Source organism: Tursiops truncatus, chromosome 12 (assembly GCF_011762595.2).
Source record: "Tursiops truncatus isolate mTurTru1 chromosome 12, mTurTru1.mat.Y, whole genome shotgun sequence".
NCBI lineage: Eukaryota > Metazoa > Chordata > Mammalia > Artiodactyla > Delphinidae > Tursiops > Tursiops truncatus.
Genome location: NC_047045.1, coordinates 1,409,368 through 1,427,488, shown reverse-complemented (window position 1 = coordinate 1,427,488; position 18,121 = coordinate 1,409,368). Strand labels below are relative to the sequence as shown.

The following is an 18,121-nucleotide window of genomic DNA, read 5'->3' as shown; positions in this document are numbered from 1 at the left end:
ATAATGTTCTAAAAAAAATCCTTTTGATAGTTGACTTCCAAAGATACACATTTTATGCAAAAAGGCAAGAAAGCTGTTTTAGGAAGGCTACAAAAGCTTCAAGGAAACTTTGCCTATACCACACACCCATCACATTTGGCCACATCTTCTCATAATACAGTGTGCCTTTCTTTAAAGCAGCACTTCCCAAAGTAGAGTCGGAGGACCCGAGGGCCCCTAGATATTTTCAGGGGATCCAGATTCTTCCTTTCCCAACGACAATTCTGTGTGAAGCCAGATCTTCATGTATTTCAAACAAAATGACATATTGCCAAACATTAAATGCAGAAGCAGATAAGAGAATCCAGCTATGTCTTAAGTCAGACACACTGGAGACGTACAAACATGAAAAAGACCTGTCTCTTAACTAAACTGACTTAGCTTGGAAGTTATTTTACATAAAAGGTTATTACCATATAATGGGATTACTGTCAAGTATTTTTACAATTTAAAAAACTGTAATTTCTAATACGCTGAATAAGGACACAATCCAAAAAAACAAAAGCCCTTTAGAGGCCTCATTAACTGTTAACAGTGTAAAGGGGTCTTGAAACCAGTAAGTTTGAGAAGTGTTGCTTTAAAGCTGCTTCTCACGGCTGTAGTCTTACATTCAGATGTGACCACTGGCCTTTCTACACCACACTGCAAGCTCCAAGAGGCTGGAGGGTTAGGGTATTGCTCACCACTGAATTATAAACCTAGCAAATGCCTGAAGAATAGGCACAAAAGAAGAAGTGAACACTGCTACCTAGAGATTCTCCTGTAAGTCAGAATGACTTGGTTAAAATATTTTTTCACCTTAAAATCCAAAATTTCATGTGGTAAGTTATCAACATTATTTGTTTTTGCTATCCTAGTGATGATGGCGTTGAAGATTTCCTATGTGATATGCTTTTCCATCACAAAATAAAAATTGCTAAAAACCTTTCAGATCACTTTACTATAACGTCATGATGCTTCTGAAACAAAGTGTTGAATGTAAACATGAGAACATTTTTTAAAGTAAGCTGAAATACCTTAGCCAAGAGATAGAAATATTTACCTATAAAACAGTGAATTCATTTTTTTAAGACACTTCTAGCTATTGACCTAATATTTGTGTTTCAACTCACCCATTCATGTACTCTCTTGCTCTATACATGAATTAAAATTCTTTATGAAACAGAAGCCAAAGAATCAGGGTGTTTGGCACCGTCATAAGAGCAGTAACCAATTTTATTTATGATTTGCCTTGGGAGACAAAAGTCAAGTGTTGACTATGTGAACTGCCTTTTGTGGTCATTACTAAGTGGCAACCTGACCATTGTTTTACAGGGATCTGAGGAGATGGGAATAATGCAACCACTATGTTCAAACATTTAAACTATTTGCTTTAATAAGATCCTGTTCACCACCAAGCTCTCACAATGCACTTAAACTTGATTTATACACAGCACTATTTAAAAAAACTGAGAACAGCTGTATGCAAATTCACCAGCTGACAAGTGGTTTTGTTATCGCACATACATAAACACGTTAATAATATCCAAGTGGCTTAACTTGTCACTCCACTTTCCTATTGTTGGTATTATGTTTCTTAACTTTTAAACATTTACTATGGCCTTAGATGTTTCATAACTCCAAAAAACTTGTAACTAGGATTTGGTTCACCTACAATTTAAGCTACAATTAGCAAGTTAAGAGATATGGTAAATAATGACCCTCAAGGTTGTACATCTCAATCCCTGGAAACTGTAAATATGCTAGGTTACACAGGAAAAGGGGAATTAAGGTCACAGATAGAATTTAGGTTGCTAGTCAGTGGACCTTAAAATAAGTTTATCCTGGGCTTCCCTGGTGGCGCAGTGGTTGAGACACGGGTTCGTGCCCCGGTCCGGGAAGACCCCACACGCCGCGGAGTGGCTGGGCCCGTGAGCCATGGCCGCTGAGCCTGCGCGTCTGGGGCCTGTGCTCCGCAACAGGAGGGGCCACAACAGTGAGAGGCCCGCGTACCGCAAAAAAAAAAAAAAAAAAAAAGTTTATCCTGGATTATCTCTGTGGGTCCACCGTGCTCACAAGGGTCCTTAGAAGTGGAAGAGGAAATCAGAAGGGTGGGTCAGAGACGGCAGAAAGACTCAGCCCCATGTTGCTGACTCTGAAGATGGAGGAAGGGGCCATGAGGCATGGAAGGTGGGTGGCCTCCAGAAGATGGAAAACGCACAGAAATGGGTTCTTCCCAGAGCCTCCAGAAAAGGAACGCACCCTCCGACAACACTGAGATCCCCATCAGACTTTGATCCACAGAAGCGTAAGATATATCTGTGTGATTTCAAGCCACTAAATTTGTAATAATTTGTTACAGCAGCAACAGAAAACTAATAAAAGAGGACTGGAGAATTAGGATTTGAAATGAATATAAACTTTGCAAATCTGTACAGGAGAACCCAGACTTTTGGTTATGTCTTTTTGCTCACTCTGAGGAACGGGTGGCCCAGTGGCGTTTCAGACAGGCTGGTGTGATGGTGAGAGAAAAAGGGCTGTGAAAGGTGTGTGTAATCATCAGGCTTCTGTCCCTCTCCCATTCTCCATTCTCAGAGCACAACCACCACACATTCAGACTTTGGAGAAAAGTAGAACTGAGCTAGGATTCCAGCTCTGACAACAGCAGTCTAACCTTGGATGAGTTTTCCAACTTTTCTAAGTCCCAGCTGCCTCAGCTCTAAGGTGAGTCGTCACCTTGCAGGCTGACCGAGGTTCACATAAAGCGCTCAACATGAGGTCTGACGTACGGAGTGTTCATGGAGGCTTTCTTACCGACAAAAGGATTACAAGGGGCGGACTTGGTAAGTACTGAGACACCCTGGTACATTTTACTTAACAGGTGTGTATAAACTGTCTTAAGATGGTTCTAAATATTCGAAAACATCAAACTTTTTAAAGAGCAAGCTTTTCTTAAAACAGGAGAAACTGAAAGATGACCTTCATATAACTCTTAGTTTGTGTAAGGATGGGTGGTAGGTGAAACTGAAAGAATGAGAATGGCTTTGGAGCTACTACTACTCATTTGAGAACTTTGCTCTTTTTCTCTTTCTTTCCTCACAAGTTAAAAGCCTCAAAATACTCAATATGTCCATACCTACTCTCCACAATATTTCAGTCCCAGCGGTTAGGAAGCCTGGTTCCAGCATTTAGCAGCCTTGTAGTACCAGATGGTCATTACTAACAGAGGGCTCTATGGGATCTACCGTGATTCTACGAGATACGAAGAAAGAATTTTAAATTTCCCAACAATATGTATAAACAACTATTGGCTAAGAGGTAATCAAAAACTGACTTAAAGGCTTTCTTCAGTTGGTTAATCCATTCTTCTTGTACCTTGCAAAAGAAATCTGGTGTCTCATCAACCCTCGACCAGATAGATCAGTGAAAGCAGATTTACTGACATACATACAGTTGACCCTCCGTGTCTGTGGGTTCTACATCCTTGAATTCAACCACCAGATAGGAGAAAAAAATTTCAGAAAGTTCCAAAAAGCAAAACTTGAATTTACTGTGCACCGGCAACTATTTACATATCATTTGCATCACATTTACAACTATTTACATCTCATATACATTGTATTAGGTTTATAAAATTGCAAGTAATCTAGAGATGATTTAAAGCATACAAGAGGATGTGTGCAGGCTATATGCAAATACTATGCCCTTTTATATAAGGGACTTGAGCATCTGCGGATTTTGGTCCAGGTGGGGAGTTCCTGGAACCAGTGCCCCAAAGGATACCAAGGGATTACTGCATTTGAAAATAAAAAAGCTAATTTTTATTTTGGTTTGGGGACTTTTTTTGGTAAAACCTTGAGAACAATTTCTTCATAATGGTGCAAAAGCTGACTGACCTTAGGTTTTTTTGTTGGCAGACTGACTTGTTTTCTAACAAGTCAGCTCGCAAAAGAAAAGTAGAGCAAATTTTTTAAAAAACTTTATTTGAATACAAGTCCTCTGTTTTAGAACATATATGATGATAAATTTCAGAGGATATGGATGACAAAAAAAAAGGGGGGTCTCAAGTTGCTGCAAGTTAGACAAAATGGTTTGGTTTTGAATTTCCACTCATTTTCTCTCCAGTAAAAACAGCAAGGCTGAATCAGTTTCAAAACCCATTTTTAACTCTAATCTGTAGACTTTTTAGGAAAACAAACTTTATCTTCTTAATTTTGTGAAGTCATGTATATTTTTCTTCATTAATACAGGTAAGTTAAAATACTGGCTTTTCTTTCCCTCCTTTTGGTCTCAAGTGTTAGCCACTGCTTTAAATTATAGCAATCAATACAGTATATGTAGTTAAGGGTGTAAATAAATTTAGGTTTGGATTAGCAACAGCCTCCCTGTGCTTTCAAGAAAAACGAGCATATGACACTGTAGTTATTTACCCCCCAAACAAATTACAGTTAATTACACGTTTTACAGAAAGATTCACAATACGTTTCTCTTAAATAAAATTTGTGGTCTTACAATGATTAGTCAGTGTACCAAACTCTGACGGTGTACCAATTTTCAGAAACATACCTACAAAGTGGGTTATAGCTGCACAGTTTTTCAGTGGCAGTTTCAAATTCTAGCCTCTTCAGAACTATACGATTTATCTCAATAGCCTATAATCGAAGATAAAGAAATCGTTTTTCTCCTCATCTTAGCCTATATGCTCTTGGCTGAGTAAGAGAAGAACAATGTCTGAAGGTATGTAAAGCCTCAAAGAAGAAATTCTTTTACTACTGAATTTCAAATCACACACACAAAATAGGTGAGAAATTCTTTTATCATATTTAGAATCAAAATATCCCTTAAAATATTTACATTGTACAGTAAAAAGGATAGCAAAACACAAGATCATGTACAAGCTTAAGTATTCAAGTTTCTGAAGAGCCAAAAAGGAAAAGGAAAACAATGGACTACCACAAAGCTGTAGTACGGTAACAAACGCCTTCAATGAGTGCAGACTAAAGCAATAAATGTACTCCTTGGGTTTCTGATTCTTGGTCAAAAACTGCTCGACTAAATGATTAATATAATCCAATTACCAAGTTGCTTGGCTTTTTGTTGCTCCTCTACAGTTTCTTTAAAAACAGTGCAATTTAAAACAAACTTACAGAGTACACGTTACTCTCAAATTAGTCATTATATAAAGGACATTCACTAGAGGCAGTAAATATATTCCATGATTAACCATATTTACCAATTAAGGAATAAAACTAAAATTTCTAAGCCTTTATTGCATATTAATAAAACAAATCTTTGAATATACAGCAATGTAAAACTTTTAAAAACATTAAATTCCTAGAACTAGGGGGGGTGGTTGGCGTGAAGAAGGGATGAAGAGCAGTGGCCCGGGGCGCTCTGCACCAACACACAGAATTTACTGTCCTGCAAACCACCAATATTAAAAATGCAAAAGGGGGCACGACCCTAGCAGGCAATCATACAAAGGTTTAAAGACACAACGTTTAACAGCTATTTCAATGTACCCCTGCGGCAGCCTGCCGGCTTCACCTTTTGCCTTTGGCTCTGTCGCCGTGGTCCCTGTCTCTGTGGTGCCTGTCTCGGTCCTTCTCGCCTTCTCTATGCTTACTCTTCTCCCGCTCTCTGTCCTTCTCCTGGTCTTCACCCTTGGGCGTGTCTGCCTTCCTGTCTACAGCCCTGCTGTCTCTGCTCGCTCTTCCGTCCACTCCTCGCTCCCCGTGCGGCGGCCGTGCCCTCTCCTGACCCTTGTGCCCTTCCTCCCTGCTCTTCCTGTCTCTGTCCTTGTCCTGGGCTCTGTCTCTGCGCCTGTGCCTTTCGGATTCCTGCTCCCACCCCTTCTCATGGCGCTCTCTTTTCAGGTGGTGTGAATCACTGTAAAATCTCTGACGATCCCCCTTACCCCTGTTAAACGGTCTATCCAGTTGCTGTTGGTCTTGCCTACCCCAAGGGTCACTATGGCGCCTTTCTGGCCTCCGAACGTCTTTAATCTGGTAAAAATTTTGCGGGCCTAGATACCGTGACGCTTGCGAGAGGGGACCCATCATACGTTGCGGTTGGCCTGTCAGATGCACGACAGGTGGCCAGGGAACCATGGGGTTCTGAGCAAAGCCAAAGCCCGGAGGGGGAAGCAACGGGGGTGGCAGATGTGGCGGGAATGCAAACATGCTTTGTGGGGGGAAATGTGGAGGCCCCGGAAATGGAAATCCAGGCGGGCTACACTTGAGATGCTGAAGGCTGGGCTGCTGTGGCCTTACGGGTGAACAGTTTGCACTTGCTCTGGGGCTGGCGCTTCTGGAGGGGAAGCTGACGCTCTTAGCAGGAAGTTCAGATCGACGTGTGTTTCCAGCCTCAAAATGCGACGGTGCTGCCACGGATCCTCTTCGAAATGGCTGCACGGTTTCAATATTTTGCATTAGAATCTCCTCCTGTAAGGGTTTTGCTTGTTCCGTTGGAGAGGTGCGTATGTTTTCTGCTGATGGCGAGTTCTGTACAGCCCCAGAATCATCACTCTGCTGAATACATGAGTTTCTCTCTACAGAAGGCAACTTGTCCTCAACACTGCTTTGTTCGGTTAACTGCTCCCTGTGCGATAGGCCGGGCGGGGGCTGCTTCTCTCCATGCCGGCAGCTATCTCCGTCCCTGCTTTCTGGAGCGGACGCCTGCTGACTCCGCCCTGCTGCCTGCCTAGGGTCCCTTTTCAGGTTGATAAACTGCGGGGCCCGTGTCGTATTAGCAGCAAGGTTTTCACTGCAACTCACGTTACCATCTACGTTTCCTTTTCCTACATTAGACCTGCACGGAGAACTAGTATCTGAAGTCCAATTATCTTGCAAGTTATTCTCTTGATCTTGTAGCAGCTGTCTTTTTAGTGCTCTCTCTTTACTCTCCACAGTCTCCTCTTGTTTTGACTGCATCGATAAATTTGTTAGGAATGCTTCTGTAGAAACATCTGGTGGTTTACCTCTGAGACTAAGACTTGTCAAAGGCCCAGCAGAAACAGAAGAGGCCCCCATTCCGGACGCCTCTTCTCCTACTGCACTACCTGCCGACTCTGAAGGCTTATCTCCTTTAACCTTCACTTCCTTGGCTTCACCATCAGTTGCTTCCACTGCATCTGTCTTCTCTGCTTTCAGGTCGGCTTGCTCATTTATAAATGGAATTTCTTTAGGAGTGTTTTGTTCTGTCCCTGCCTGAGCCTGTTCATATGCTTGAGCTGTAGTGCCCAAAAGGCTCTGAAGGATATCATCTACAGGAAGAGGTTTATTTGCCAATTCCAGAGTAGAAGGTTGATTTTCCCAGCCAATCAAGACCCCAGGAAGGAATCTTAAAGGTTTTGGTGGCTCCTGTTTGGTGACTTCCACTAAAGGTTCAATGACCGTTGGAGGGTCTTCCTGAAGAGTCTGCTGAGGCTTATTTCTTTGCTTGTGCAACACAGTTGTAAAAGAATTAAAAAAGTCATTTTCTTCTTCTGCTGCTTCCTCTGTGGAAACTTCTACCTTACTTTTTTTATCAGGCGGCAATGTTACTGGTACACTTTCAGGCATCTCAGCTGTGTGACCAGCACCAGCAGTGGCACCGTGCTGTCGTTTCAGTTTTTGACGAATAATTAAGCCCAGTAATAGATTAGGTCTGTGCAGTTCAAGGCCTGTACAAAATCAAAAACATCAATTAATAGTCATTCTCAATCATTACAATAAAGAGTAAAATTTTGCATCTAGTTTATTACAGCCTCCTCAATGGGTGCCTGTCCCTGTCACAGCAGATCTAAAGGGCTGGGCCCCAAGAAGGAAAGCAGAGTCCGCTCTCCTGCTCCGGCCCTGCCTCTCACCTCACTTCATTCATATTCTATTCTTAAACGAATACCTACCAGGTCCATCAAAGGGCACAAGAGGGTGTGGGATTTTATCCGCGGCACCCAGAGGGATTAGGTACATGTCTTTAACCTGCTTCATGTTGTTAGCGGCCACTCCATAGCGCTTCCTGCTGCTGAAGTATGCAAACAGCAAAGTGTAAGAAATTTGATCTTCTTCAGTCACAGGTGTGAAGCGAACCACACAAATTTCCTATTCAAGCAAATAACAAATGGTTGTTTAAAACAATAACCTAAACAACAGCCTGGTTTTAAATACCATTCTCAATTAGTAATAATCTGTTGAATTTTACGACTGTTACTACTTAAATGCAGATATGAATACTAAAAGGAAACAACTCTTAGGAAAAGATCCTGGCTGGTCCACTGGTGGATCTGTTTTATCTGAAACTGTCCCATAGAAACTGAGTCCCAAGGTAATTAATTTGTGCAAGGTGACACACCTGTCAGTGGCAGAGAAGATATTTAAAGCCACGTCTCCTGATATCTATACTGTGTCCTCATTTCCAAAGTTGTAACTTCTACAGAGGGCTGCCTATATTCTCAGCACACTGCAAGTTAACAGCAGCCACCACCAGTGCCCCACCACATACACACACACACACACAGAAACGCACAAATCCACAGATAATCCAAGTTAGAGGGACTGAATCGAGGAATAAAGGGGGCTGGTGAAAGACCTCAAATACACACAGCATAAGTTCTGTCAAATCACTTGGCTTACTGAGGAACTTATTTGCTTTCCTCTGGGCTCTTGGCTTTGCTTCAGATAGAAAAGACAGTCCCAATTTGGTGTTAATTTGGTAGTGTGAAAAACGGATGCTTCTTCATGAAAAATGAAATGGGGAGAGCCAGATCTACTGCAAAGCCTAAACTGATGCAAGATCCTAGAGAAGACACATGAATGAGCTGAACTATGGCTCTACCTCTTCTAAGAGGTCTGTCATCCCGAGTGTCCTCCTTTGGGGCCGACAAGTCCAGATGGAAGCACACTGGGCAGTACCAGAGGGGCAGATCAAGAGCACTCCCCAAACAACCAAGAGGAATACCTCCCAATACTTTCCTATGACTTTTGCTATCATGAGAAAGTGAAAGCAAGTAAATGTAGTAACTTTTTTGTACTGCTTCGAAGTTTTATTTGTATCCTAATACAGTATCAGTTTAAATTCTAAAATCTATATTGGAAAAAATATTATTTTCAGCTGAAGATTATCCATTATGGATCACTACTAATCTTACTAAAGACTTCTGATCATAAAAGATAAAAAAGTTAATGTTCGTTTATTCAAAATTTATTTTTTGAATGTCTATAATATGCTGGGTATTACCATCCTTGGAGGGAAAAATGATTTCTTCTAATGATTAAATATTCCTGTGTAGTTATGTTCTTTGAGTTAAAGAAATGATAGAAGATATAGAGAGAGAAAAGAAAAAGAGAGATATTGCTATAGAGGCTACTAATTATCTCCCAGTATCCATCCTCCTCATTTCCTCCTATTACAAAGAGAACCCTTAACTTTTAGTTGGGCACGTGGCCATCCAATAGAGATCACACTTCCCAGCCTCCTTAGCAGCCATATGAAGTTTATGAGTAAGCTCTTGCCAATGGAAGTTAGAAGAAGTGAAAAGATAACTGCAAGTTCTAGGTCTTGCTTCTAAAACAACTGGACAGACATTCTTTTTTTCCCACTTGGTGCTGCTAAGTCAGCTCTGACCCTGCTTGAATGATAAGGACAACAGTCTTGCAAACAGCAAAATAACAAGACAGAGGAGCCTCATCCCTGCTTAATCGAACGGCCTGAAGCCCTGAACTACTGACCCACCTAACATAGCAGGAAAATGAACAACTTTAGGGTCTCTTTGTCCCAACGGCTTAGCCTATGCCCCAACTAAAACAAATGTCTACAATCAAAGCAAGGCAAAATTCCAGGATGAAATCTCAATACTTACTCTAAAACATTTCTTTCAAAACAGTGACAGAAATCACTGAGAGAGCATACCACGAAAGGAATGCTGTGCTTTGAGCTCTAGCAATGGCTATAGTTCAGCTTTGTCAGGCATATTATGCAGATTTAGTACTTGTACTGGCTCCCTCCCCTGGGGACCCTGCACAAGAACTCTCAGTGGTTTACTTTTCAAATACTGTCTCACATTGGTAGAGTGAAAAAAAGTTCTCCTCACCTTGGTTCCTGAGGCTTTAATTTTTTCCACATAATCCCAAACTGTCTGAGGTGATATTCTACCACCGACTTGAATACTATCTGGTAGATCCTGTGGTAACGACATGAAGGTGATCAATGTATACAGATTATATTTATTATAATGTCTATACTTCATACAAACTTAGCTCTAAGACTAATCTGAAACAGTGATAAAAAAAAACAAGTAAGTAAGATTATAAAATGCATCAGAGAACATAATAAAGTACAGGAAGAGCAATTAGGCTTTACCTCAAATGTCAACTCCAAATGACTGAGATGGATGCCCAAAATACAGTTAAGAAAGAATCTGAGGTCAAGAGAAAGCAGCAGTGCAAGCATCCCACTTTGACAATCCAGGAAGAGTACAACAGATTCCAAAATATTAGGGGACACTGTTTTTCCCCTTCCACCTCCCCTCCCTTTTTTTTGGTGGTAGTGAGTTGGGGTATGCCTTTATCACTAACAGCTGGATTTCAGAAGTTATCAAGCTTAATTATAGAGGATATTTTTGCACAGAAAAGAATAACATTGTAATAATGCAAGGTTCATTATTTTTTAAAGGCATAATCTTTCTGAGAACAGATGACTATACATAAAATCAATCAAGAGCTGTACAATTAAGAATATTTCAAACTTTAATCAGTATATTTGTTTTTTATGAAGAGAGAAAAATCATAAAAAACATAATTAATCGATATAAAGTCTATTAAATTTAAATGATTAATTGCTTTATTTTATTTGGGATTTTAGTCCAAATCAAACTAAAAATAAGTAGAAAGCAGAGGTGGAGTTCTGGAAAGCAATCACACAGAAACTGGCTCAGAAAAGAGAATAATAGTTTTGTTTAAAATCAAAAGGGTCCTGTAGTTTAGGACTTAGTTATCCATTTAAAAGAAGAGTTATCGTCACCAAGGACTAATCAAAGACTAAATTTCTAAACAGATTTGTTCAAAAAGAAAAGCACTGAATTTTTTTCTTAAAAAATCAATGTATCTAAAATATTACTTGTCAACCAAACTATATGTAAAATAATTAAGTCGTTTATTAATCAAAAACACAACTAGACAAATAAGCTGATGGAGATTAGATAAGCAACATTACATTGAGTCAGACTAATTTCATCCTAATACAAAGAAAAGTTTATATTAGTCTTAAAAAAGAACAGGCATATATATGATTTATGTTTTATAAAATACTGAAAACCATTTTTTTAAAAACTTTTGCCTTTATGGTCAGCAGACTGAGAATGTATGGAAAAAAGGATAGATATGAACATAATAGCAAAATATAATCTCAACAAAAATACAGTACACATATACTGATTTATTTTCCTTCTGCAGAAACACAGAGAAATACAAACTTTATTCAAAAGAGTTCAGAAAACATTGTACTTTCTCACTTATCCTAATACTATAATACTACAGCTGCTTGTTTCTCATAAACACTGCATAGTAGTCCCTTCCTATTCCCTCAGGTATAAAACCAACCAAGGGCACCACTGCAGCAACCAAGGTCACTGCTCTCAGGACTGTCAACTAACTGGCGAGTCTCAACTAGACAGCTCACCCTTGAACAACATGGGGGTTAAGTAAGGGTGCCCACCCTCTGCGCAGTTGATAATCTGAGTATAACCTACAGTTGTCCCTCCGTATACACGGTTCCACACCTGAGGATTCAACCAACTGCGGGTCACGTGGTACTGTGGTTTTCACTATTGAAGAAATCCGTGTATAAGTGGACCATGCAGTTCAAAACTGTGTTGCTCAAGGGTCAACTGGGTGTGTATCTATATTCACAGAAATGGCCAGGTAAAGGACCACAGTCATGAAGCTGGGGAAATTTAAGCAGTAGGGGAATTGTAAGACTTGATAACAATGAAAAACTCTCCTTGACAAGCTAACACTGTAGGCCATAAATATGTCCATCTTTTACGTAAGTCTGTACTTAAAGAAAAACTTAGATATCCACGCAGACACTCATTAATCTTTAACTCTGACAGAGAATACATCTTGGGACGAGTACAAGACATGTGGATTTAATACATCAGGGCACAATTTTCTACAGTTCTAAAACTCCATTTGTGGACTCATAATTCCATTAACTGAATGGTTTAAGGATCACTGTCAATAAATATTTTTATCATGAATGAAAATTAAATATTTTAATTTTATTATGTTGTTTCTTTGCCTTGTGGCTTCAGAAACATATATGTCAACCCAGGCATAGAAGGGTAGAAAAGTTCACAGTACCTCTGTCAAGTACTCAGGGGAACCAGACACTGGGTAGGCTTTGGTAACAAATTTTGCTACAGATGGCATGTTGATAAAACCTTTCCAGATGAAGTTCAATCGAGCCAGGAAGGTAGACTCAACTTCAACAGTTCCAGGCATCTCTGGACTAAAAAATGACATTAAGAAGTTTTCAGCCTAAAGATCCGCTCATGAATAAATGCATTTTCTATTTACTCATCAATCATTTCTATTTTAGCATGTCAAGAAAACCAAAATATGTAAAGGCTATGACTAAAGAGTTTATATTTTCACTTTAATGTACTTATATTTACATAGCCATGTTTTTACAAAGTCTTTCTTCTAGGCTGTCTTGTGGACTAATATGGTCCAGAGAAATGCAAGCAATTTTTCTTTAATGACTTATCTCCTGCCTCTTGGAGCTAATGCAATTAAGGAGAGTTTTAAAGTCAAGTCCCCACACACTCAAGTCTCTAAATTAACTTTTAGAGTCTTTTTAAAAATCTCAATTAGGGTACAGGAAGGTACAGTTACTGTCTCAAAAGAAAGGTTTCTTTCTTAAGAAACATGTCACTTTTCTAAAGTTTTCGAAGACTTCCAAGTATAATATGGCAAAGAGCTATAAAGAATAGAAATTATAACTAACAGAAAATTACCGTGGAGCAGAAGAGAATGTTGACTTTGGAGACTCTTGTTTCTCCTCTTCAAAGAATTCAGAGGCCAAAATATTTGAGGTTGAAGACAAAGCATCTGCTATACTTTCTGCTTCATTGTCTGAATGTTTACGAGATACTCCAACAACAACTTTCACTTTTTTTGGAGAAAGATCATCTACAGGCGGTGCCATTCGACCTGAAGCCAGAAAACACCAATTTATACCACTTTTGTAAACTGAAATTTCTGTAACTTCATCCATTTTCACTTCTAAAGTTATTCAGTTTCCCTGACTGCACTGTTGCATAACCATACATTTACTGGGGTAATTTGTAACTATCATCATTTCTCACAATGAGTTCTAGAACACCTCCCTTACTGATGTGAAAAATCAAAAAAAAAAAAGAGAATGTTAAACAACTCAGACAAGCTTTTGAAAAGGAAACATTACAACTAGAACCTAAAAATGGTTTCCTGATTCCCTATCAAACATTTTTTAAACTAAACTATAACAAATTCCAACAGTCTTGAGAGGTAACATGAGGAACTAAGTAAAAAAAATCTGTATACCTACTTCGTGTTACATATAGCAGCAGTCCGTGACATATGCATACTACAATGCTACTTAGTTACTAAGCATAAAAAAACACTAGTAAAAGTTTAGAAAATGACATTGATTTTCTCTATAGAATCAAGAAGGAAAACTCAAACTTTATGAAAATAGGTCAAGTACAGTAGTATTTAACAAATATTTTGTGTGCTACCATTAAATTTATTGAAATATTATAATATTAAATATTATATTAATTATAAATATAACTTTAATCATGAAAATTAGTAGAAATTAATAGAATTAACAAAAAAATTATTAAGATTTTTCCCAGACAAAAACCTAATGAGCATACTAAAAATACTAGTAAACCATGGATAGCTTTCTTCAGGGATAACAATGTCTAAAAACACCCTGCCCTTTAAGTCTTTACCATTGTACCAACTGTGAACACACGATTTTGAGAAGATATGTCATTTTTATTATAAGAAAAGTGCCTAGTCTCTAAAACAATGATGGAGGGCAGCATGTTAACTAACCTGAAAAATTTTTCATCTTACTGAACAAAGTATGTATCAGTCCTTTAGCATACCACAGTAAAAAAATAAAACTCCAGAGCTACATCTCTAGAGTTTAAAAAACTCTCGTCCTCCACCTTTACCAATAAACTGAATATAAACTTAAACTCTTGCTCAACACATCCCCATTTCTTATGCCCTAAATCCAGTCTCTAACATCTGTCAATATTACCTAACCTGAGTATCTCAAAGCCTCCCTTTAATTAAAAGCACCTGCATCTCCCTCTTGCACTAGTGCACAAACGCCTGCCACCTAGCCTCGCTCCTTCTTCTCTTGGCTTCTTTCACCATCATCTCTACTCAAAGTCAGAGAAATCTTCATAAAATTCCAAGCTGACCATATCATTCCCCTGCTCAAATCCCTTCAATCACTACCCACTGCTCTTAGATAGAAGACTAAAATGTTTCATATGGCCTACCAAAGCAGGTTTTCAGCAATTTTTATCATAATCTGCAAAGTAACATTTTATATCATGATCCATTACTTACATACACGCACACTCCACATACCCCTGTGTGTCTGTGCACATGTGTGTGTATGCATGTGTGGGTCTTTTTGTTATACATAAATAACTGGAACTGAAGTCTCTCAAAATCATACTTATCTTTTACAGTGCAATTCACCGTGATATTTTCTATTCTGTTTTCGTTTGTTTTTGAAATGCTAGTGAACTACTTACTAAATTGATTTCACTACTACTACTAAGTCACAGTCTGACTCTGCACCAGTACTGGGAAAACAAAAACCTATTTAAATTATAATTTACAAGTATTCCCCTTTCAAAATGAAAGCAACATTTAGGAAGAAATACTTCAAATTACCTATGCAAATTTTGCAGTTAAGATCAAAAAGATGTTGTCTGTGTTGATTAGTGGTATCTTTAGATAAGGAGTCAATCTCTTCTTTCTGTTTGTCAGATCCTTCTGTCTTCTCCATTGCCTTATTAGCTGTAGGTTCCTAACAACAGTGAGAGTAAAAATAGGTTAACAGAAAAACTTTGGCCTCAATTATTTAAACCATCTGTTATTTCATACTGATATTTTTCCAAAATCAAACTGCTCCATTCATAGGTTGTTTTTCACAATTTCTTTAAAAAATAAATGCTAGATGTTAATTATGACATAAAACAGAGCAAAAACTCAAACATTTCTCATTCTTCAAGGCCTCTAACAAGATCTATTATTTTCTCATTGATATTTGAAAGTAAGAAAAGCTACACCTGCTCTCAAACTAGTCTGTCTTAAGAAGCACCTGCATATTTCGAGGCCTGTGATGCAGGTGGTCTGCACACTACGTACAGAAAAACAATGCTTTAAACACTCTCAAAACAACATTAAACCAATAATATAGACAACTCTAATAAATACACAGTTTAAAAAATTCTTTTTTCTACTTTAAAAACAAGAGAAGCAGTGGCTTCTCTTGTTGCGGAGCACAGGCTCTAGGCGCGTGGGCTTCAGTGGTTGTGGCTCGTGGGCTCTAGAGCGCAGGCTCAGCACTTGTGGCTCGCAGGCTATAGAGCGCAGGCTAGTTGTGGCGCACAGGCTTAGCTGCTCTGTGGCATGTGGGATCTTCCCGGACCAGCGTTCAAACCGATGTACCCTGCACTGGCAGGCGGATTCTTAACCACTGTGCCACCAGGGAAGTCTGCCCCCCTTTATTTTTATATTCCAAGTGAATCATTTAATATGAGTGAGGCTCAGTTTGATATTACCATAAGTATTAACGGAAGAAAATGGTTAAATATAAACATTTTCCCTTCTATCAAAAACGGTCAAATAAATCTTTTCTGAATCTTCATGTTTTGAGCACTATAAAACATGTTATTTTTATTCTCATAATTTACCTGAATCTCCATGGCTGCTTCCTGTTCTTTCATTGGAGCATCACTCTCAATTTCTATCTCACCTTTATGAGTTATCTTGGTGATTGGTCGTCTTTCCACTTCTCTCTGTTCTTTCTCAATCATCTCTATGGTCTAATAGGACATATTTTAAAGAAAACTTCACAGTTAATCACAGATGATTTTTAACCTTTAGGTAGTCTCTCAAGCAACAAACATATACTGAGTACTTGCAAATGTCAGTTTTAAGTGCTGGCGTTTTAAGAATTAGACCTCATACGTCAGCCTGGGGAAGTTTACATGTACAGTAACTGGAGGCAGCTGAAGTGTAATCTAATTTGCAAAGTGATGAAACATGATATTTACATTTAAAATCTGCTTTCTGATCTAGTATTTCAGCAGGTGCCACAGAGAAATAACCATCAAGTTCCTCTTAGATTCCTAACTTGATGTTCTAACATCTCCCACAGCAGCAGAAATTTAGTCGAACCACAGAAACAGGCAATCCCCCATCAGAAGGCTCCTGACGGAGCATACTCTGTGACGGGGAACAAGCTCAGCAACAAAGCATAATAAATAAGCAACAGCAGACAGAACTAGTAAAAGGTAGCTGAGAGTGGAATGGGTTAAGGAAGGTAAAGACGGATCCGGTCATTTGTCTTGTCACTGTTAAGTGCAAATCTTCCTTTAAAGAAAGAAATCAGATACACAGCCCAAAGAAAGAAACAGCTGGTCTCCCATGCAGATGACACCTGCAGCCACAGTTTCAAAGAAGAGAGACACATGCACATTTGGGATACGAAGCGAAAAAAGAGATGGTGATAATATTTGCAAAATACGAGAAATTATACAAGGGGAAATTAAAGAAATATGTGACTTAGTGTAATGTATCATATTAAGGCCTCTTGCACAACAAACTAAATTTGGTAGAAGATCAACATGGAGGATTAATGCTAAGATTAGGTAAATCATGTAGAGTTCATATAGAAGAAACCACTATTTTCCAGAATAAAGGGCTAATACTCTAAGGCCATTGTAATAAAAACAGTGGATAATGTGGCTATCTTGCGGTCACAATAATTTGAAGTCACATATTCACCTCACCTTCAAAGATATTTCAAGTTCACAAACCCCCAATGAAAACTCTCAGCATTAGTAACTTTCAGAATTTTTTAGTTTTAAATATGCAATACACAGAGAGAGGGGGAAGATGGCGGAAGAGTAAGACGTGGAGATCACCTTCCTCCCCACAAATACACCAGAAATACATCTACACGTGGAACAACTCCTACAGAACACCTACTGAATGCTGGCAGAATACCTCAGACCTCCCAAAAGGCAAGAAACTCCCCACGTGCCTGGGTAGGGCAAAAGAAAAAAGAATAAACAGAGACAAAAGAATAGGGACAGGACCTGCACCAGTGGGAGGGAGCTACGAAGGAGGCAAGTTTTCCACACACTAGGAGCCCCTTCGTGAGTGGAGACTGCGGGTGGCAGAGTGGGGATGCTGTGGAGGAGAGCGCAGCAACAGGGGTGCGGAGGGCAAAGCGGGGAGATTCCCACACAGAGGATCGGTGCCGACCAGCAATCACCAGCCCGAGAGGCTTGTCTGCTCACCCGCCGGGGTGGGCGGGGCTGGTAGCTGAGGTTCGGGCTTCCGTTGGAGCGCAGGGAGAGGACTGGGGTTGGTGGTGTGAACACAGCCTGAAGGGGGTTAGTGCGCCGAGGCTAGCCGGGAGGGAGTGTGGGGAAAAGTCTGGACCTGCCGAAAAGGGAAGAGACTTTTTCTTCCCTCTTTGTTTCCTGGTGTGCGAGGAGAGGGGATGAAGAGCGCTGCTTAAAGGAGCTCCAGAGACCGGTGCGAGCCGCAGCTAAAAGCGCGGACCCCAGGGACGGGCAGGACACGCTAAGGTTGGTGCTGCCGCCAGCAACTAGCCTGTGTGCGAGCACACGTCACTATCCACACCTCCCTTCCGGGAGCCTGTGCAGCCCGCCTCTGCCAGGGTCCTGGGATCCAGGGACAACTTCCCCGGAAGAACGCATGGCATGCCTCAGGATGGTGCAACGTCACGCCCACATCTGCCGCCGCAAGCTCGCCCTGCACTCCATGCCCCTCCCTCCCCCCGGCCTGAGTGAGCC

General features: G+C 39.9%; 1 protein-coding gene across 10 annotated transcripts in view; it reads right to left on the bottom strand.

Moving 5' to 3' along the window:
- Window positions 1–4,816: 4,816 nt before the first annotated feature.
- PHF3 (PHD finger protein 3) overlaps window positions 4,817–18,121 on the bottom strand; it is a 103,324-nt gene continuing 90,019 nt past the window's right edge. For all 10 annotated transcript variants that reach the window (XM_019929254.3, XM_019929257.3, XM_019929256.3 and 7 more), the window contains 7 exons: window positions 15,986–16,117; window positions 14,961–15,096; window positions 13,013–13,208; window positions 12,357–12,504; window positions 10,088–10,177; window positions 7,904–8,099; window positions 4,817–7,681 (listed from right to left, as the gene is read on the bottom strand). In XM_019929254.3, the coding sequence (XP_019784813.2) occupies window positions 5,562–7,681; window positions 7,904–8,099; window positions 10,088–10,177; window positions 12,357–12,504; window positions 13,013–13,208; window positions 14,961–15,096; window positions 15,986–16,117 (3,018 nt within the window). In that variant the 3' untranslated portion in view covers window positions 4,817–5,561. The remainder of the gene's footprint in view (window positions 7,682–7,903; window positions 8,100–10,087; window positions 10,178–12,356; window positions 12,505–13,012; window positions 13,209–14,960; window positions 15,097–15,985; window positions 16,118–18,121) is intronic.